Below are 21,329 nucleotides of genomic sequence, written 5' to 3' on the forward strand. Positions count from 1 at the left end.
TGTGATGAAGATGAAGCTGTGACACCAGGGCACTTGTGCACTTGAGCCTGGACCGTGACACCAGAGCCCCGACCGAGCATTGCTATTAAGACACTGAGAGGTGATCGGGCTGCAGGCCTCAGACCTGTTCCCTTCCCTCGCAGGTGTTTGCCCATCAGCCCCTTCCCAGCACCATGTTTGTGATACCCGTAGACCGCCTCTCTTACACTGCTCCTGAACCAGGAGCGTCCCCCCTGTCTCATCACCTCTGAGCTCTGCCTGTAGGGCACCGCCGCAGCTGAGTGGTGATACGGAAGAGATCTCAGTCTCCAGGTCAGTGGATGGAACCCAGGCCTGACAGACTCCGCCTTTCATCCTTCTTAAGTGCGCAGACACTCACGAAGGTGCTTGGGGTGTGACTGACTCTGGCCCTACTGTCACCTCTGAGCTCTGCCTGTAGGGCAGCGCCGCAGCTGAGTGGTGATACGGGCGACATCTCAGCCTCCAGGTCAGTGGATGGAACCCAGGCCTGGCAGACTCCGCCTTTCATCCTTCTTAAGTACGCAGACACTCACGAAGGTGCTTGGGGTGTGACTGACTCTGGCCCTACTGTCACCTCTGAGCTCTGCCTGTAGGGCACCGCCGCAGCTGAGTGGTGATACGGAAGAGATCTCAGTCTCCAGGTCAGTGGATGGAACCCAGGCCTGGCAGACTCCGCCTTTCATCCTTCTTAAGTGCGCAGACACTCACGAAGGTGCTTGGGGTGTGGCTGACTCTGGCCCTACTGTCACCTCTGAGCTCTGCCTGTAGGACACCGCCGCAGCTGAGTGGTGATACGGGCGACATCTCAGCCTCCAGGTCAGTGGATGGAACCAAGGCCTGGCAGACTCCGCCTTTCATCCTTCTTAAGTGCGCAGACACTCACGAAGGTGCTTGGGTGTGACTGACTCTGGCCCTACTGTCACCTCTGAGCTCTGCCTGTAGGGCACCGCCGCAGCTGAGTGGTGATACGGGCGACATCTCAGCCTCCAGGTCAGTGGATGGAACCAAGGCCTGGCAGACTCCGCCTTTCATCCTTCTTAAGTGCGCAGACACTCACGAAGGTGATTGGGGTGTGACTGACACTGGCCCTACTGTCACCTCTATGTGACTAGCTCTGCCCCAGCCCTGCCAGCCTGTCTGAAGCACTGGTATGTTAGCTAGTTTCTCATGGTCCTGGCCGCCTTTGCCTGGAGACTGCGGGCTCCCACATCCCAGCGGGTACCAGCATCGCTGCTCCGGTCCAGTGACAGAGCCTGAGGTCTGAGACAGATAGCATCACCCCTATCTGTCTGGAGCAGGGGCCTCCCCCCAGTGGGATCAGATCTTTGAGGCGGGGGCATCTCTAGGGCGTGCTCTTCCTCCCCTACCGCAAAGAGCCGCAGTGTGCAGGAGGGGGGACCAGGGGCCCAGGGCTGCTGGCACAGACATCAAGCCAGCTGGTCGTGAATAGAATACAACCCAAGGACTTTCTCTGCAACAGCTACACTCTGGAGTCTCCATTGAATTCAGGGTAGTGCTTGGAAGGTCCGTGTGAGCAGAGTGGGCGCTTGATTGTGCATCATTCAATGCAAGAAATCTTTCTTAGACTCAGCTGTGCACGGCATGGGGGACGCACCTGAGCCGAGCTGCCTGATGGAACATGGGCACTTCGAGGGGGAGCGTCTGATTGGGTGACAGCGCTGTCGGGTCTTCGGATCCCGTCTGAGCCGTATCTAGTTTGGTTGCTCAGTACTGCTATTTAAACATGGATAGTTCAACAGACCGTGTATTATTGGCTGACAGCGCTGTTGTGTCTTCTTTGGATCCAGTGTGATGGCTGTCAAGTCTGGTTGACCCGTGCTGTCACTTAGACATGCATAATTCGATAGACCGCATTCCATTGGATGATGGGGCTGTTGTATCTCCTGATCGAGTATGAGGGTTGTCAGGTCTGGCCAGCCCATACACCCAGTTGAACAAGGGTAGTTTTCTTGTAAAACAGCGCCGTTGTGTCTTCTCCAGATCCACTGTGAGGGTTCTCTGGTCCGGTTGTCCCTTCCTGTTATTTGCACATGGACAACTCAATGGGCCGCATGTTAATGGATGACAGATCTGTCCATGTTGTCTGGGCCGGGTGACCCCTTCAGATGGTTGCAACCTTCGATGGACAGTATATTCTTGCGTAACAGGAAATTGCGTCTTCGGATCCAGCATGAGGGGCTTCATGTCTGGCTTACTTCTTCGGACACTTGAACTTAGGTTTATTGATGGACAGTATATTCTTGGATGACGGGGCTATTGTGTCTTCAGATTCAGAAGGAGAGGCCTCAGGTCTGGTTGGCTTCTTAGGAAAATAGAACATGGATCATTAGGTGGACAGCGTATCTTTGCAGATCCAGCATGAGGGTCCTCAGGTCTCGTTTGCGTCTTTGAACACTTGAACATGGATCTTTTGATGGACAGTATATTCTTGGATGACAGGACTATTGCGTCTTTACATCCAGCGTGAGGGTCCCCAGGTCTGGTTGACTTCTTTGCATGCTTGCTGATGGATCGTTCGATGGACCGCCTTATCTTGGATAAGTGGGATGTTGTGTCCCTTCATATCATGTATGAGGGTTTTTGCGTCTGGCCTGCCTCTTCGCCCAATTGGACATGGACAATTTGATGAACTATAATTTCTCAAGGAATTCTTTGCTGTATCTCCAGGATGATGGGTGGCTTCAGCTGTATATTGATTTTGATCTGGAAATTTGGGTACCACAATGTTTTTTGAACAATGTCTAATATGCGGGTTGTTGGGTCTGTGGTCCTCTCTTTCTGCTGACCTGCAGACAGTCATGAGAAAGAGACAATCAAAGGGGTGCAGGGGGTGTCTTGTGCCCAGGAGCTCCTTTTGATGTCCTTGGCTGTGGCACCCCTGAAGACTGGTCCACAAGCAGCATGTTGCTAAGGAGCAGGTGTGGGTGCCCGTGGGTGAGGATCAGGGGGCTGCTTCTCACCCCCCCTCTGGTGGCGCTGGGGTTCCTCCTGTACACTGTGGTAATACCGGAACCACTTCTCTCAACGGAGGAAGAACACCATGTGAGGACCCACCCAGACGAGGGTGCCATGGACTCGGTGGTGCCCAGGACACTCACCATCTGGGTCAGAACATTTGAGGCCCAGCGGGACCGGTTAGACCCACTGCTGCCTGGCAGTGCCCTACCACTCAGCGAGGATGGTCTGTTAGCCATTTCTTGGCCCAGGATGGGTCCAGGCCGAGGCAAGAGAACCAGGAGGGGCCACTACAGGGTGGTGAAGCCACTCCAGAGACAAGGGCGTCCAACATCACCACCAGTCCAACCGAAAAACATGCCATTGACCCCGTGGAAGGAGGCGTCAGCACTGAGTGTTGAAACCTCAGTCCCGGGGGAGGTGCCGGAGTCGAGACATCCTCTGTAAGTACCACGAGCGACAGCTGAACTAGAGCCCTGGGTCCACCTAGGGGGCCTTCCTCCCGCCAACTCCCTCCTCGTGGTGTCAGATGGGTCGTCCTTTGGGAGTCTCATCCTCCTCCTTCCCCTCAGCAGTCCAGTCCTCCGCTTCCTCCACGGTGGTCTCATCCTCCCTTTTCCTTGTGCTGGTCCACCTTTCATCCATCTCCTCCTTTCATCCGTCTCCTCCTTTCATCTGGCTCCTTCTTACATGCTCCTTCCTTTTGGGGGTTTCATTCTCAGCTTCTACCACGGTGGTCTCATGTCTCTCCTCTGCCGCTGCAGATTTTGAGGCTCTGGCAGCCAGTACAGTAGTGGGGGAGGCGGAGGCTTCACATGGCACCCTCAACAGCTCAATTCGGTAGTTGACACATTGAGGGAGCCCAATGGACGTCTAGATGCACCCACGGCTCACCTCCAAGTGGCACAGACGGAGCTCCAGTCTTAGCACCTGGAGGAGCGAGAATCAAGATGGTCCACGGTCCCATCCAATCAAGAGATAAAGGGCCAAAGATCCACAGGTGGCAGAGATATGGGAACACTCCTACAGAAAGAGGGCGGGAGCACGCCGCCTCACATCCAGCTTGCCCCAGTGCATCATGGTAAATGCAGTGCATGAAAACACTTACTTCAGTGACAGTAGGAACACTCCTACATGAGGAGGGTGGGAGCACGCTGCCTCAAATCCGGCATTCAGCTGGCCCCAGCGCATCATGGTAAATGCAGTGCATGATAACACTTACTTCAGTGACAGTAGGAACACTCCTACAGGAGGAGGGTGGGAGCACGCTGCCTCACATCCAGCACTCAGCTGGCCCTGGTGCATCATGGTAAATGTAGTGCATGATAACACTTGCTTCAGTGACAGTAGGAACACTCCTACATGAGGAGGGTGGGAGCACGCTGCCTCACATCCGGCACTCAGCTGGCCCCGGTGCATCATGGTAAATGCAGTCCATGATAACACTTGGTTCAGTGACAGTAGGAACACTCCTACAGGAGGAGGGTGGGAGCACGCTGCCTCACATCCAGCACTCAGCTGGCCCCGGTGCATCATGGTAAATGCAGTGCATGATAACAGTTGCTTCAGTGACAGTAGGAACACTCCTACATGAGGAGGGTGGGAGCACGCTGCCTCACATCCGTCACTCAGCTGGCTCCGGTGCATCATGGTAAATGCAGTGCATGATAACACTTGCGTCAGTGACAGTAGGAACACTCCTACCTGGCCAGAGCCTCTGGTCCTCAGGGGTGGAGGGGTCACCGGTTGGTGTGAATGTTGGCGATAGTGAACAGTGACTGCCCTGAGTATGGTGAGCAGGTTTGGGGGTCTCTGCATAATCTTCATAAAAGGGACCATATCCCTGCCTTCATGGTTCCTCCAGCACCGGTCAGAGAGCTGCTACAGCACCTTGTGTTTATGGGGCCCATATATGCTGATATATTTGCACCCGTGGTGGGGTGGAGCGGGGCTCTGTTTTCGACGGTCGTGGATGCTGGTTCATCTCACAGATCTGAGGGTTCTTCCTGGCATGCCCTCAGCTTTGGCCTTGCACGCGTGTTGCCCCCACATTGCTTCGCTGGGATATTCATCATTTTCTGTCCCAGACCTTACAGGAGGAGGCCTTTGCGGCCCAGGGGACAGTGCCAGCTGTGCCCTGCCGCCCCCCGTAGGGGAGTCACGTGGGACTAGAAACTAGAACGTCTATTGAATTTATCGTACGTTTGTTTGTATGCCAGAATATTGTGGCGAAAATATGGATGTGTTGAAATATCATCGCCTCCCAAGGTATCGTGAGGGTGACTGCATAGATAAGTATACATGGAATATTCGTAACTTCACAGCCATGTGCTTTGAAGATATATAAATTGCCAACATACATTCCGAAAGAGTTAAGTACAGTAGATCCATACTTCCTTGTGTATACTGAAACGACATTTTGCCCCCCAAATCTAAGCTGCAGTATTTTAGCACATAGACATCCCCCCTCGACCTTCAGGGAGAGCTCATAACATTCCACCTGCTGCACGCACAGCTGTTAAAGTGGGTTTGGGCTCCTTGGTTCTGCACCGGTGCAGCATTCAGTCTTTTTCGGTTTCATTTCATTTTACATTTAAGTTTCCAGAACATTCCACCTGCTGCTGCGTGTGCATGTGATGGGCTGCTGGCGGGTGTTCCCTGGTTCTGCGCTGGTCCATTATTATTCAGTCTTTTTTCAGGTTCAGGTCATCTTACATTTACGTTTTGTAAAACGCTTTGGATAACAGCTGTAGAGTCAAACCGATATATGAGCAGCTCACATTAATTAACTACTAGAAGCCGCTAAAAAGGTCAGGGCTGGAGATACGAGCAGTCAGACCTGGATGAGACCGAACCGTAATTTAAAAAAGATGAACTGTATAAGAGTAGACAGGCTTTAAAAAACTTTAATTGGCAGAAGGGGGACTGTTTATCCCAAGCCTGGGCTGTAAAATGTCTGTGTCCGCGCGGATGGCTCAGCGAGCTGTCCCAGGCGTGGGGGAGGGGGAGGGGGGGGGCGGACTGGGGCCCTGGTTACAGTGAAATTCGGATTCCTGTGCGAACAGGAGTTTGTACAGGGATTGGAATCACGCATTGTGTGATGGTGTCCTGGTGAAATTTACGGAGCGAAAAAGCTCTGAAAACAGGCAAAACCTGCCTTGGTGAGCTCAAATCCATTCAACGCCTCATTTCAAAGGGGCATATTATCAAGAAAGGCGATAAAATTATCGCCGCTTTAGCCGCAGAAAACTGCCGCTAAAACGGCGATAATGGGCTTGATAATATGCCCTTGAGAATTCCAATAGAAGCCCAGGTTAGATGTGAAGGTCGCCTGAGCTTAAATTGGAATTCCATAGAGCATATTATCAAGCCCATTATTGCCGTTTTAGCGGCAGTTTTCAGCCGCTAAAGCGGCGATAATTTTATCACCTGTCTTGATAATATGCCCCTAAATTCGAAGATTACAACCGTGTATCGAGCGAGGGGCACGGATGACTTGTACGTCGACGCTGACCAAAATGACAAACACGGAGGGGAATTGCACACAGCAGCATCGATTGCTTCCCGATAAGGGCTGCGAACTACCCCTGGCCTGGAAAGCAGGAAGGCTGGACTCCTTCCATGGTCAGCTGACCCCCTGAAACCCTGCCCAGGGGGTCAATGTACTGACCTTTGCCAGACAGGGGGTGCAGAACCAGGACTGTCGAGGGAAATTCCAGGCTCCCGTTACCAGATTGGATCCCTACCCTGGGTGCTCACATTGTGCTGGTCAAAGATGTGTTTTTTATCCGGTCTTTTACAATATTTCTTCATTGTAAAGTTGTTATAACTTTTTATTGACAGTCGCATGTCGGATAGTGAATGTGCCATCTTTACATGCGCTGGCCCTGCTGCTGCTCAGACCCTGGGGTGGACTTGGGTGAGCACAGACTGCCCACCCTGCCCACTGGCTGCCCCATGGCGCCCAGGCCCCCAGCGGGGCGTGCGCTGATGGGCAGACACAGAGGACAGTGGGTGGAGTGAGAGGTGGTGCACAGAGATGCTCTTTGTGGTGGATAAACAGAGAAACAAAAAAGACTCACACAACTTCCATTATAGTTTGACGATAGATATGTTTACAATGTGGCTGTGATCTGTGAGTCTGCCCCACATTAACCTCTCTAGTCACTTCTTATGTGAAGTTTAAAAATAAAGTTAGAGTGTATAGCAGGCCCCTGAGAGCCTCGTTCACGTTATCAGGGGGCCCGCACCCCCACTGGAACAGAAATAAATCAACATTGAGATCAAACACAGGCTTCTCAGCTCAATACAGACCGAAAACCCGAGGCTTGAGATGAGGACAGATGGCTTCCTGCAGGGCTTGCAATCCTTCCTTACGCTGCCTTCCATTCTTCGCTGCTGGGAGCTGGGTTTTAAGAGTGGTTTGTAAGCGCCAAGAGGCGGCTCAGTTTGTGGCGAGCACTATTCCTATAGCCTATCATATAACTGATGTATGTCGACCATGCCAACATCTGACCTCTGCCCTCGACAGGTGCCTCCAGCAGTGGTATGGGACCCCCCTGCCCACCGCCAGTGTGGTCATCTCTTTTGGCGACGAGGCTTGAGATGAGGACAGATGGCTTCCTGCAGGGCTTGCAATCCTTCCTTACGCTGCCTTCCATTCTTCGCTGCTGGGAGCTGGGTTTTAAGAGTGGTTTGTAAGCGCCAAGAGGCGGCTCAGTTTGTGGCGAGCACTATTCCTATAGCCTATCATATAACTGATGTATGTCCACCATGCCAACATCTGACCTCTGCCCTCGACAGGTGCCTCCAGCAGTGGTATGGGACCGTCCTGCCCACCGCCAGTGTGGTCATCTCTTTTGGCGACGAGGCTTGGCCGGTGCTTCGAAGGACCATCCGCAGCGTGCTGGACACCGCGCCGCGACACCTTCTGCAAGAGCTCGTGCTGGTCGATGACCTCAGCCAACCAGGTACACATGGAGGCCCTGTGACTAACAAGCATGCTTAAACGTGTGCTACGTGTACATGTAGAGCGCGCATGCGTACAAACACACTCACAGAGCTCCATTGTAACATGGTCCATCTCTCATGCAGGCGCCAATGCATACAATCCAGCATTACTGCGACAGATCAACAGTCATGCACAACCCATAACGCAGAGGACAGAATGACGTGCATTGACGCAAGCACGTGGCTTAGATCAAGAGGCACAGGCTGACGTGTGGCCAGGGCGGTCACCTGCGTCCAGGCCATAAGCGACACTGTTTTCAGTCCTGGACTTTCATGTGATAGCCTAAAGCACTGCGGATGATGAGAGCTTCTTTCGCTTCCACTGACCTAGTCAGACTAAAACACCTGAAAATAAGATTTAGTAGGTTAAAATGTCTGGACTGCACACAATCAATCAATCAATCAATCATACATTTGTAAAGCGCACTTCATACCGTGAGGGTCTCAAGACGCTGGGGGGGGGGGGGGGGATGCTGCTACTGTTCGAAGAGCCAGGTCTTGAGGAGTCTCCTGAAGGTTAGGAGGTCTTCGGTCTGCCGTAGGCGGATGGGGAGGGTGTTCCACGTCTTGGCAGCGAGGTGGGAGAATGATCTGCCGCCGGCCGTCACTCTTCCGAAACGGGGGACGGTGAAGAGGGCGTGGTCTGCGTGCGGAGCTGGCGGGCGGGGGTGTAGAGGCTGTTGAGGTATGCTGGTCCGGTGTCGTAGAGTGCCTTGTGTGCGTGGGTGAGGAGCTTGAAGGTTATCCTCTTGTTGATGGGGAGCCAGTGCAGGTCTTTCAGGTGGGGTGTGATGTGGCTGTGGCGGGGGATGTCCAGGATCAGGCATGCGGAGGCGTTCTGGATGCATTGGAGTCATTTCAGGAGTTTGGCCGGGGCTCCTGCGTTGAGTGCGTTGCCGTAGTCCAGTCTGCTGCTGACGAGGGCCTGGGTGACCGTCCTTCTCGTTTCGGTGGGGATCCACTTGATGATCCTGCGAAGCATGCGAAGGGTGTTGAAGCAGGAGGAGGAGACGGCATTGACCTGCTTTGTCATGGAGAGTGTGGAGTCGAGGATGACCCCCAGGTTTTGTGCGTGGTTGGTGGGTGTAGGGGGTGCTCCAAGTGATGTGGGCCACCAGGAGTCGTCCCAGGCCAAGGGGGTGGAACCGAGGATGAGGACCTCCGTCTTGTCCGAGTTCAGCTTCAGACCGCTGTTCCTCATCCAGTCGGCCATGGCCTTCATTCCTTCATGGAGGTTGGTTTTGGCGGTGTGGGGGTCCTTGGTGAGCGAGAGGATCAGCTGGGTGTCGTCGGCGTAGGAGATAATGTTGAGGTCGTGCTGTCGTGGGCGAGTGGTGCCATGTAGACGTTGAACAGCGTTGGGCTGAGGGATGAGCCTTGGGGTACGCCGCAGATGATCTCGGTGGCTTCGGAGCGGAAGGGGGGAGGCGGACGCTCTGGGTCCCCCCGCAGAGGAAGGAGGTGGTCAAGTCCAGGGCCTTCTCTTGGATTCCGGTGTCGTGGAGGCGTGCTCTTAGTGTGCGGTGGCAGACTGTGTCGAATGCGGCTGACAGGTCCAGGAGGGCGAGGGCCGCGGTTTCTCCATTGTCGAGCAGGATCCTGATGTCGTTGGTGGCAGCGATGAGGGCAGTTTCGGTTCTGTGGTTGCTGCGGAACCCGGACTGGGAACGGATCCAGGATGTTGTTCTCTTCAAGGAAGCTGGTCAGTTGTTTGTTGACGGCCTTTTCGATGATCTTCGCCGGGAACGGGAGCAGGGAGATGGGCCGGAAGTTCTTGAGGTCCTTGGGGTCTGCCTTGGGTTTCTTTAGTAAGGCATTGATCTCTGCATGCTTCCAGCTCTCCGGGAAGGTCGCTGTCTCGAATGAGATGTTGATGGTTTTCCAGAGGTGGGGTGCGATGATGCTGCTGGCTTTGTTGAAGATGTGGTTTGGGCAGGGGTCTTCCGGGGATCCGGTGTGAACGGTGTTCATGATCTTGATGGTGTTGTCGTCATTGATGTTGGTCCAGGCGAGCAGGCGGTTGGTGCGGGTGGTGGTCGTGGGGGCGGGGGTGTCGGTGGTTGCCGGGGTGGTGATGGCATCAAAGCTGTCGTGGATATCTGCGATCTTGCGATGGAAGAAGGTGGCCAGCGAGTCGCACAGGTCGTGTGATGGTGGGATGTCGTTGGTGTTGGAGCTGGGGTTGGAGAGTTCCTTCACGATACTGAAGAGCTCTTTGCTTTTGTGTGTGTTGTTGTCTGTGCGGTCTCTGAAGGCGGTCCTTTTCGCGGATCTGATGAGTTGGTGGTGTTGGCGGGTGGCGATCCTGTGGGCTGAGTAGCATTCCAGTGTTCTTTCGCGGGTCCAGTTTTTTTCTAGTTTTCGGCAGGTTCGCATGGAGGCCTGGAGGTCTTCAGTGAACCAGCTGGCTCTCTTGCTGGTGTGGGTGTTGGGGGGCTTCTTGAGCGGGGCGAGGATGTTGGTGCAGTCGGTGATCCATTGTCTGAGGCTGCGGCGTCGGGGTCAGTCGGGTCCGCGGGGGCTCTGGGCGAGGGTGGAGGTTAGCTGGTCCTTGGTGATCTTGCCCCAGCTGCGACTAGGCATCTGCTGGGTGTGGTGGTGGGTTTCCGGAAGGTGAAGTGGATGCATCGGTGGTCGGTCCAGTGGAGTTCGGTGGTGTGGTCGAAGAAGACGTGAGTGCTCGCTGAGAAGATGAGGTCAAGCGTGTGGCCGGCGGAGTGAGTGGGTGTTGTGACGAGTTGTCTGAGTCCGAGGTTGTCGATCAGTGTGGAGGAGTTGGCGTCGTTGTTGTTCTTGAGGTGGAATGTCAGGTCCCCGAGGAGGATGTAGTCCATGAAGGCGAGGGCATGTGTGCTGATGAAGTCGGTGATGGAGTCGCTGAACTGCGGTCAGGGTCCAGGGGGTCTGTAGATGAGGGTGCCTCTGAGGGTGGTGTTGGGGTCAGTGTGGATCTGGAAGTGCAGGTGTTCGGCGGTGCTGAGGGTGTCGTCCTTCCGGGTGATCTTGTAGCCTTCCGGGATGGCTATGACGATGTCAGGTGCCGAGGAGGGGGTCAGCTAGGTCTCTGTCTGGAAGGCGACGTCTGGGGCGTTGGTGTTGAGTAGGTCCCAGAGTTCGACGGCGTGTTTGTGGTCGGAGCGAGTGTTGAGCAGGATACATCTGAGGAAGTTGGGTTCCTTTTTGGGTGGGTTGGCGGGCCGGATGCTGGTGAAGCTGCAGTTCCAGCAGGAGAAGGGTCCTTGGGTGCGTTTAGTGGAGGCCTGACAGCAGGTGCAAGATCGTCCGGCGTTGAGTGCGTGGAGAGTGCTGGAGTTGTAGCGGAGGCGGGCGTCGTGGTGTGTGCGGGGGCCAGGGATCCTGGTGCTGGGCGCGGTCCAGGCGCGGACGGGCGCAGACGGGCTTGCCTTAGGCGCGTCTTTGGCGCGCCTTTGGCGTGCCCGCTGTGTGCGTCTGCTGCGCGGCCTCCATATGAGGGGCTGTGGGAGGGAAGAGCAGCTGGGAGGCGGGAGCGGGGTGGCACATGGGTTTAGAGGGGGCGGGCCGCAGGGGACGTAGCGGCGGGAAACTTAAGGGGGGGAGTGGGTAGAGGTCACAGAAGGCAAAAGGGACAACAAGAGAAGGGGACACAAGAGAGAAAACAGACACACAAAAAAAAAAAATACAGTGGGGGCACAGAGATATAGGCAGAAGCAATACGAGGCAGGCAGTACAGAGGCAAAAACGAAGTAAAAAGCAAAGAGCAGGCGGGATACCGGTCAACGGGCGGCAGCAGCAGCCGTGCTCAAGTCACACAGGGGGCTGCGTGGCGGTGAATGGAGCGACCTGCCTGGTGACCGGGTCAAGGGTCGCTCTCTCTACCGCTGCGCGGCCTCCATATGAGGGGCTATGGGAGGGAGGAGCAGCTGGGAGGCGGGAGCGGGTGGCGAATGAGTTTGGAGGGGGGCGGGGCCGCAGGGGACGCAGTGGCGGGAAACTTAAGGGGGAGAGCGGGTGGGGGTCACAGAAGGCAAAAGGGACAACAAGAGAAGGGGGCACAAGGGAGATAACGGACACACAAAAAAAACCAACAGTGGGGGCACAGAGATATAGGCAGAAGCAATACGAGGCAGGCAGTACAGAGGCAAAACGAAGTAAAAAGCAAAGAGCAGGCGGGATACCGATCAACGGGCGGCAGCAGCAGTGTCACAGTGTCACAGTGACACAGTGTCCTTGAGGTGGTCACCCTCCTTGTGGCAGGGGGCACAGGGAGATTAGAATCAGAGGAGCACCTATTCAAGTGCACCAGGGCAGAAGAGATGCCCCCATCAGAGAACTGTGTGATGCACCTCACAGAAGGACTAGATTAGCGCTTCCCAAACTGTGGCTTGCCACCCACTGCTGGGTGGCCAGCCGATTTTTGGAGGTCGCATAAGTCAGCAATAAATAAAGATGGCTAAAATTCTGTGTTTATTTTTCACATTTGGTGCCTTAAAGACAGAGGTCGAATGACAAATCACTGCCTGTGGGACTGGTGTTTACTTTTCTTTCACCGACTGCAATGCCAAAGGAGTTTTTAAAGTGAATTATGTGACAATCTTGCTGGAGTACGGGATAGAGTGATGTTGTGTTTTTGTGACACAACTAAATATAGCTGCTTGTAAATGAACTGTATTCATTCAGCAGTTAGGAAAAGCAAAAAGGAAGTGCTTTGTTTTGTAATTCTGAACTGTGCTAGGCCTGATTCACAGAGGGCCCCCACACTCGTGACAGGCCCGCAGTCGTGGCACTGGCGTAACGAAAATTGAGGGGGCCTCCCTGCAAGGTAAGTAGAGGGCCCCCCTCCGGGCTCAATCAGGAGCTCTCCGGCCAGAGTGCAGTGCCGAGGGGGGCCCCCTGGAGCTTGGGGCCCCCCCGAACCGCGGGGGCTGCGGGGGCCTGTGTTACGCCCCAGAGTCGTGGGGGAGTCTCTGCCCTAGTGGTGGAGGCCCCATAGTCGTGGTGGAGTCTCTTCCCTCATGGTGGAGGCCCCGCATTCGTGGGAGAGTCTCTGCCCTCGTGGCAGAGGCCCCGTAGTCATGGTGGAGTCTCTGCTCTCGTGGTGGAGGCCCCGCACTCGTGGGAGAGTCTCTGCCCTCGTGGCGTAGGCCTCGCAGTCATGATGGAGTCTCGGCACTCAGGGCAGAGGCCCCTCAGTCATGGGGGAGTCTCTGCCCTTGTGGCAGAGGCCCGCAGTCGTGGGGGAGTTTCTGTCCTTGTGGTAGAGGCCCGCACCCGTGGGGGAGTCTCTGCCCTTGTAGCGGAGGCCCCGCAGTCATGGGGGAGTCTCTGCCCTCGTGGTGGAGGCCCGTAGTCGTGGTGGAGTCTCTGCCCTCGTGGTGGAGGACCCGCACTCGTGGGAGAGTCTCTGCCCTCGTGGAAGAGGCCCCGTAGTCATGGTGGAGTCTCTGCCCTTGTGGTAGAGGTCCGCACTTGTGGGGGAGTCTCTGCTCTTGTGGCGGAGGCCCCACAGTCGCGGGGGAGTCTCTGCCCTTGTGGCGGAGGCCCCTCAGTGATGGGTGAGTCTCTGCCCTCATGGTGGAGGTCCTGCAGTGATGGGTGAGTCTTCGCACATGCGGCGGAGGCCCCGCAGTGATGGGTGAGTCTCCGCACTCGTGGCGGAGGCCCCGCAGTGATGGGTGAGTCTCCGCACTCGTGGCAGAGGCCCCACAGTCATGGAGGAGTCTCTGCCCTCGTGGCGGAGGCCCGCAGTCATGGGGGAGTCTCTGTGCTCAGGGCAGAATCTCCACAATGAGATTAATATTACCTGATTTTCTGCATGGACGGGGTCGTGTGTGTACTAACTGGTTTCTTAAGCTGGTTGTTCTTTTGAATGCAAATCTAGGTTTTGCAATGTTTAGTGAATCTATATTCAGGATCCTCCAATTCCATAGAATGATATTCTTTATCTGGTTAGAGAGTGGTGTATCACTTTAAGATGGCGCCCGCGCATGTGCAGTAGTTTCTAGAAACATGTACTCAAGTGAAGTCCTAGATTCACCACTTTAAGATGGCGTCCGTGCATGTGCAGTGGTATCAAGAAACACGCCCACCGGAAGTCAAGCACTCCGGAGAGAAAGAGCCTCGCTATATGTGGGAGACCGTGCTAGCAGCCCGTCAATATGCAGGCACGCGTGTAAGGGGTAGGTGTTGGAAGGCAGTGTACCCAACGACAACCGTGAGTACTATTGTGTTGGTCATCTGTGACCGCGACCGGATTTTCACGACACCCGTTTCATGCTGAGCTGCCATTACATCGTATGTTCTGCTTTCTCCCCATTTTTTGATTCCACAGTGCGGGCGAACACGCGCTAGCCTGTGGAGTGACCCACAACTTACTAAGAGGTAAGAACGCATGACATGCCATGTTCTACTTCACCGCAACCTATACCATGCTTTTGTGCTGGAAGTTTTTGTATTCTTTATGGCACAATATCTTGGCAGCTGTGCCAGATTATTATTACATCCTGCAAGCTAACCGCCCCCCAGGGAAAGCGGGCGGTGGGGTTGCAGCCATCATCCTTAAGGATCAATCGTTTTAAGATATTAGAGAGCAAGGGTTTGCCCTCTGTCGACAGTTTGGTTTTTAAACTGGAATCTCCCCACTCATCTTTCACCTGTGCTCTTTTCTACAGACTCCCTTGCTATATGCCTACCTTCCCCCAGCCTCTGGGTGAAATGATGTCTCACTTGGCCATCATTCACGCTCGACTTCTCATCATTGGTGATTTTAATTATTGGCCTCAAGATGAACTGGAGAGGGCCAGCTCTATTGAGTTGACAGATCTTCTGTCCGGAATGAACTGCACTTTAGATCAGGTCTGGACAGCTAATTTGATGATTCCGACTACTTTGATTTCCCCGTGTACTTGGTCGGATCACCACTTCATTTCTCTTACCCTCCATGACGTTCACCCCACTAAATCCCAACTGATTAAAAACTGCAAGTCTAGAAATTGGAGAAGTGCCAATATTGACCATGTCTGTTCTCTTTTAACCACTACGGCTCCGTCTGTCTGAGAGTCGACTCACACACAGGCTGTAAACTTCAAGTTATGGCTTGAGTCCGCATGTGATCGCGTTGCCCCTCTTAAGCTTACAAAAACTATCAGACCTCATGAGGCACAGCGATGGTTCTCTGCTGATCTTAAGACTAAGAAGCTGGCACTGAGACAAGCAGAACGCAGATGGAGCCTTCACTACCATATAGCTGATAAGAACATCTACACCAACCTGCTGAAAGAATACAAAAACTTTATTCTTCAAACCAAAACTGATTATTTCTCTAATAAAGTCTTAAATTCAGCTAATAAATCTAAAGATCTCTTCTCAATGGTCAATGAGCTTGCCAAACCTGGCAGAATTGTACCAGAACCAATCCCTTCACAACTTCTTTGTGATTCTCTCAATTCATATTTTATGGAGAAAATCACTGCCATTAAGGCTAGTATTCCGACCTCTGCTACTCCCGTAAACGTTCTCAATATCTGTGGTTTGTCGCCTCAGCTGACTCTGATTCCCACTATTCCTTTGGAGACCTTTCTGGATTTACTTAAAAGAGTCGGCTCTGTCTCCCCGACGGACTGTTGTCCTCCTCATGTCCTTTTTCAAGTGCCCAGAGCCTCCACTCTCTCTTCTTAATAAATCACTTGAGTCGGGCATAGTTCCTGACCTCTTTAAAAGTGCGAAAAACATTCCCATTCTGAAAAAGCCAGGTGCGGACCCTTCTATTCTTGGCAATTACCGCCCAATCTCATTATTACCTTACCTTGGTAAGGTTCTAGAGGCATATGTCTCAACCCAATTAAGTACCTTTGTTGAACAGTTTCATGTTTTGGACCCCCACCAGGTCGCTTTTTGACCCTCACACTCCACAGAATCAGTCATCAGTTATGGACGACCTCAGAGGGAGCGTAGATCGAGGGCTCACCCAGGCCCTGGTTCTCCTGGATCTGTCAGCATCTTTTGACACGGTTGATCATAACATCCTGATTGACCGTGTCAGCAATGCCGGGATCCAGGGCCTGGCCCTAAAGTGGCCCTCCTCTTTTCTTAGTAACCGGTTTCAATCAGTACGTCTTGCTGACTTCTCCTCAAAGATGATGGAACTACCTTGTGGAGTACCCCAGGGCTCCTCCCTCTCCCCACTTCTCTTTAATCTGTACCTCCTTCCTTTAATTTCCTCTCTTCGGGAAAGGAAAGTTGTGACATATAACTATGCGGATGACCTTCAATTAGTCTTTGACATTAATCTCCATCCATATTCTGTGTCTCATTTCCAAGACACCATGATTTTCATAAGTGAGTGGATGAATGAAAATCAACTGAAGCTCAACCCCGATAAAACTGAGCTGATCCTTACTGGTGGACTTGTTAACCCATGGAACTCCAACTTTTGGCCATCTATCTTAGGCAACCCTCCTCTCCCGGCTAGCTCAGCCAAGAGTTTGGGTATAGTGGTAAGCAATGATCTATCAATGAAAGCTCAGATCAGCTCGGTGGTTTCTGCTGGGTTTTTTCAACTACGCAGAATTGAGAAGATTAGCAGATTTCTGTATCAGGAAGCTCTGACCTTAGTGATCTTGGCCTTGGTCATCTCCCGACTGGACTATTCCAACTCTCTCTATGTAGGCATCCCGGCTTACCAACTTAGACGCCTCCAGCTAGTCCAGAATCAGGCTGCCAGATTGATCTCCCATCAACCTAAATGGCACCGAATCCGGCCCCTGATGAAAAGCCTTCACTGGATCCCTGTGGCTATGCGTGGCCTTTTCAAGGTGGGATGCATGATTTTTAAAGCTCTTCATGGTAATAGCCCAGCTTTTATTTTGTCTAAGATCTTACGTTATGTCCACGCTCGTAATTTACGATCTTCTCATTTGAATCTGCTAGTTACCCCCACCTTTAAACGCAAGAAACATGGAGGTTCTCAATTTGCAGTTTTAGCTCCTCAGTTTTGGAACTCGCTCCCGATGGAGCTGAGGACGGCCACCTCCTATGCACCGTTCAGAAAACAGCTGAAGACATGGCTGTTCTCCCAGGCATATGATAACTAGGTCTCTTTCCTCTATTGCTGCTTCACGTCTCCCTCAGCGCCAAGAAGCCATTTGGTGAACGAGCGCTTGATAAGTTCCTTATAACATAACATAACACAATATAAAGGTCTCGCTAAACTGTGATGAATGTATTGCGATACCACAATTTCGACCCATGAGCCCTGTATGTATACTGGTGTGTGAGTAGCGCCATCTGCTCAAATTCTACTAAGGCACTACTGGCACTTTTTCATTTGCCTGATAATCGAGTGTATCAATGAGGTGAAGTGCAATCAATTGTCTCAACGCTGAGCATGATTCTACATTTATGTTGTATGTCTCGTTTGTATTTTCCTGTGTTCATCATGTGAATACACTACTGGGATGAGGCACAATCAATCATCTCACTGCTGAGAGACTTATAATAATTTCACCCTTTGTGTTTCGTTTTCTATTCTTCTTTCCCCATCTAGGTCGCAAAAAAAAGCGGCCAATAATTGAGCTTAGGCCAGCTTGTCACAAGGGGAACCGCCTATTTCTCTTTAGTCGGGTTCTTTACCCATTCACGGTTTTATTCACTTCTTGGTCCTGAGGAAGCGCCAGGGATCGTTACGACCATATTAGGGTGCGAAACATGTTGACCGAAGAGTTACTGAGGCACATTATTGCCTAGTCAGTAAACGCACAAACTACGGGGTTTTTAACCTGTCAGGGGAACCCCCACATTAAACTAATTTCGCTTTGGTATCCCCTAGCCAGTTTTAATCATTCACTCACTCAATCACCCTTTCTTACGAACCCTCAATCTCACACCCTCACTCATCATTCAGCATTATCAAAAGATCTCCGCTAAAGCGACCCTTTGGGGGACCCGTAGGGCATTGCAGCACCAGCCCAACGAGGAGCAATGTCCGATGATGAAGCATGACATCCCTTGGGATGTGTGGGGGCAACAAGAGACAAGACTTGGTCTTGCCCCTATCCTGTGGGGTTTAGACCTAGTTCTTTCTGGTATTAAATAACAGTATCATATACTTTTATTCACTATTCTCCTCTGAAACGTGTTTATAGGCACTTTTTAATTACAGAGAAACACAGTGTCCAATACCTTCAGGACACAGACTTCCAGTACCCCTTGTAACATCAGGAATTCTTTGACTGTCTCGACACTTGGAGACAGACCCCCTGTCCCTCCATGTCACACCATGAGTCCCTTGACTGTCTGGCCTGTATGAGACACACTCCTTGTCCCTAACTGTCACATCAGGAGTTCTCTGAATGTTTAATTCCCATGTTTCGTATGAGACAGACTCCTTGTCACACTATGAGTCCTTGACTGTCAAGTCCTGTATGTGACAGACTCCTGCCCCTGCCCCCAGGTCCTGTATGAGACACACTCCCTGTCCCCAGGTCCTGTATGAGACACGCCCCTTGCCCCCAAGTCCTGTATGAGACACAATCCCTGCCCCCAGGTGCTGTGTGAGACAGACCCCCTGATCCCAGGTCCTGAGTGTGACAGACCCCTGCCCCCAGATAATGTATGAAACACACTCCCTTCCCCTAGGTCCTGTATGAGACACCCCCCCCTGCCCCCAGGTCCTTTATGAGACAGACCGCTGCCCCCAGATCCTCTATGACACACACTCCCTGCCCCCAGGTTCTGTATGAGATGGACCCCTGCCCCCAGGTCCTGTATGAGACAGACTCCTGCCCCCAGGTCGTGTATGAGACAGACTCCCTGCCCCCAGGTCCTTTATGAGACAGACCCCTGCCCCCAGGTCCTGTAAGAGACACACCCCATGCCCCCAGGTCCTGTACGAGACACACCCCTTGCTCCCATGTCCTGCATGAGGCAGACCCCCTGCCTTCAGGTCCTGTATGAGACTGGCCCTCAGCCCTCAGGTCCTGTATGAGACAGACTCCTGCCCCTAGTTCTTGTCTGAGACAGACCCCTGCCCCCAGGTCCTTTATGAGACACACTCCCTGCCCCCAGGTCCTGTATAAGACACACACCCTGTCCCCAGATCATGTATGAGACACACTCCCTGCCCCCAGGTCCTCCATGTGACAGACCACCTGCTTTCAGGTCCTGTATGAGACACACTCCCTGCCCCCAGGTCCTGTATGTGACAGACCCCCTGCCTTCAGGTCCTGTATGAGAGTGGCCCTCAGGTCCTGTATGAGACAGACTCCTGCCCCTAGTTCTTGTCTGAGACAGACCCCTGCCCCCAGGTCCTTTATGAGACACACTCCCTGCCCCCAGGTCCTGTATAAGACACACACCCTGTCCCCAGATCATGTATGAGACACACTCCCTGCCCCCAGGTCCTCCATGTGACAGACCACCTGCTTTCAGGTCCTTTATGAGACACACTCTGTTAGACGCGACCTCAGAGGAGCCCGGAAAGGGGTCCTGACTACCCTGAGACCCACCCTCGAAGTATCGTAGCCGGGCACTGGCGGGAGACTCCTCAGGGGGAGGAACCTCGTATCTAGAATCGTACCCCTGGCACCACACGACACAGAGACACCACACCGTGCGTTCTTAGGAATCAATCTTTATCAATCAGATTAGCACTGTAATTATGTACAAGGAGAGCGTGGGCTCAATGAGTCTCGGAAGGGATAGGGGCTAGCGGGACAGTCTTTGACAAGGGTTCAAGGCAGGGGCGTACCCAGCGCACAGCTCACAATCCTCGAGCTGGGGGATACGCTTGTTGTAGTTGGGGTCCGGCGGGACCGTGAGAGTCTGTGGGAGCCGCGAGTCACTCAGCAGGGCTCAGGTAGAAGTTCGGAGGTCTTACGATCTTCAGGGAGCCGCGAGTCACTCAGCAGGGCTCAGGTGCAAGTTCGGAGTTCTTACGATCTTCAGGGAGCCGCGAGTCACTCAGCAGGGCTCAGGTACAAGTTCGGAGGTTTTACGATCTTCAGGGAGCCGCGAGTCACTCAGCAGGGCTCAGGGGGTTCCAAGGTCCAGGAGCCGTGACCACGTCAGCAGGGCTCTCGTTGTTCCAGCGTCGAATCTGTCGGACAGTCCCAGAGCACCCCTTGTTATAGGTCGACCCCTCTTTGATGTCCGGAGTCGGTGCAGGCAGGGGTCTTGTCACCTGGGGGTCGCTTGTCGGGGTTTCCTGCCATTGTCTTTTGATCCCTTCAGGGCCGGGTCGGGAGGAGTCCCAGACACCCAGCAGGCGTGGAGCCAGCCCTCAGGGAGGCCGGAGGGCCGATCGAAACCCATCGTCCCAGGGGAGTTCAGAGGTGCGACAGAAACTGCTCCTCCCTCTCTCATCCCCTGGAAGCGTGATGTCCTCCAGCCGGAGTGGCGCCTCTAGGCCAGGGTCGCGCTGGGGCCGGGCAGCCATCTTGGTGCATGAAGTGAGCACGCGGGCCCGGGGTGGCCGAAAGGAGAGAGGCCATGGATGAGGATGTCCGGGTCGGGTGCGTGTGTTTTGGTGGGAAGGACCGGCTAGGCCGTGTGCTGGGGGCTGCAGGTACCAGGTTAGGTGGTGCGGGGACAAGTAGAGCCATGCTACGAGGCCGGGTCCAACACGCGTCCCCCCCAGCTGAAAGCCGGAGAGAACTGCCCATCATCTTGGGGGGTTCTCTTCGCTGAGGCGGAAGAACCGGGAGAGGCCGTCAGCGTTGGCGTGGTCCGTACCAGGGCGATGCTCTACGGTGAAATCCATCCCCTGGAGGGAGATTGACCACCGCAGTAGCTTAGGGTTTTCTCCTCGCATCTGCATGAGCCATCGCAAGGGCCGATGGTCAGTTTGGACTTTGAAATGGGTGCCGAACAGGTAGGGGCGTAGCTTCTTGAGTGCCCAGACCACGGCAAAGGCTTCGCGCTCAATGGTGCTCCATCTCTGTTCTCTGGGCAACAGCCGCCGGCTGAGGAAGGCGATGGGCTGGTCTAGGCCTTGGTCATTCACCTGGGACAGGACGGCCCCAATGCCATGCTCGGAGGCATCGGTTTGGACTACAAACTCCTTGGAGTAGTCGGGAGCCTGGAGGACGGGGGCAGTACACATGGCCTTCTTTAGGGCATCGAACGCCTCCTGGCAGGCAGTTGTCCACTGCACCTTCTTTGGCTGTTTTTTGGATGTGAGTTCTGTGAGGGGGCCGACCAGGCTGCCATACCCCCGGATGAATCTTCGGTAGTAGCCAGTGAGGCCCAGAAAGGCTCGCACCTCCGTTTGGGTGGTGGGTGGTTCCCAGGCTAAGATGGCGTCGATCTTCGGCTGTAGAGGGGCGACCTGGCCGCTCCCGACCTGG

At 53.8% G+C, this 21,329-nt stretch overlaps 1 protein-coding gene across 1 annotated transcript in view; it reads left to right on the forward strand.

Annotated features, from left to right (window-relative positions):
• The first annotated feature begins 3,111 nt into the window (after window positions 1-3,111).
• GALNT15 (polypeptide N-acetylgalactosaminyltransferase 15) overlaps window positions 3,112-21,329 on the forward strand; it is a 143,706-nt gene continuing 125,488 nt past the window's right edge. The window contains exons 1-2 of the mRNA XM_085630980.1: window positions 3,112-3,440; window positions 7,801-7,967. Of these exons, the coding sequence (XP_085487106.1) occupies window positions 3,112-3,440; window positions 7,801-7,967 (496 nt within the window). The remainder of the gene's footprint in view (window positions 3,441-7,800; window positions 7,968-21,329) is intronic.

Source organism: Triturus cristatus, chromosome 10 (assembly GCF_964204655.1).
Source record: "Triturus cristatus chromosome 10, aTriCri1.1, whole genome shotgun sequence".
NCBI lineage: Eukaryota > Metazoa > Chordata > Amphibia > Caudata > Salamandridae > Triturus > Triturus cristatus.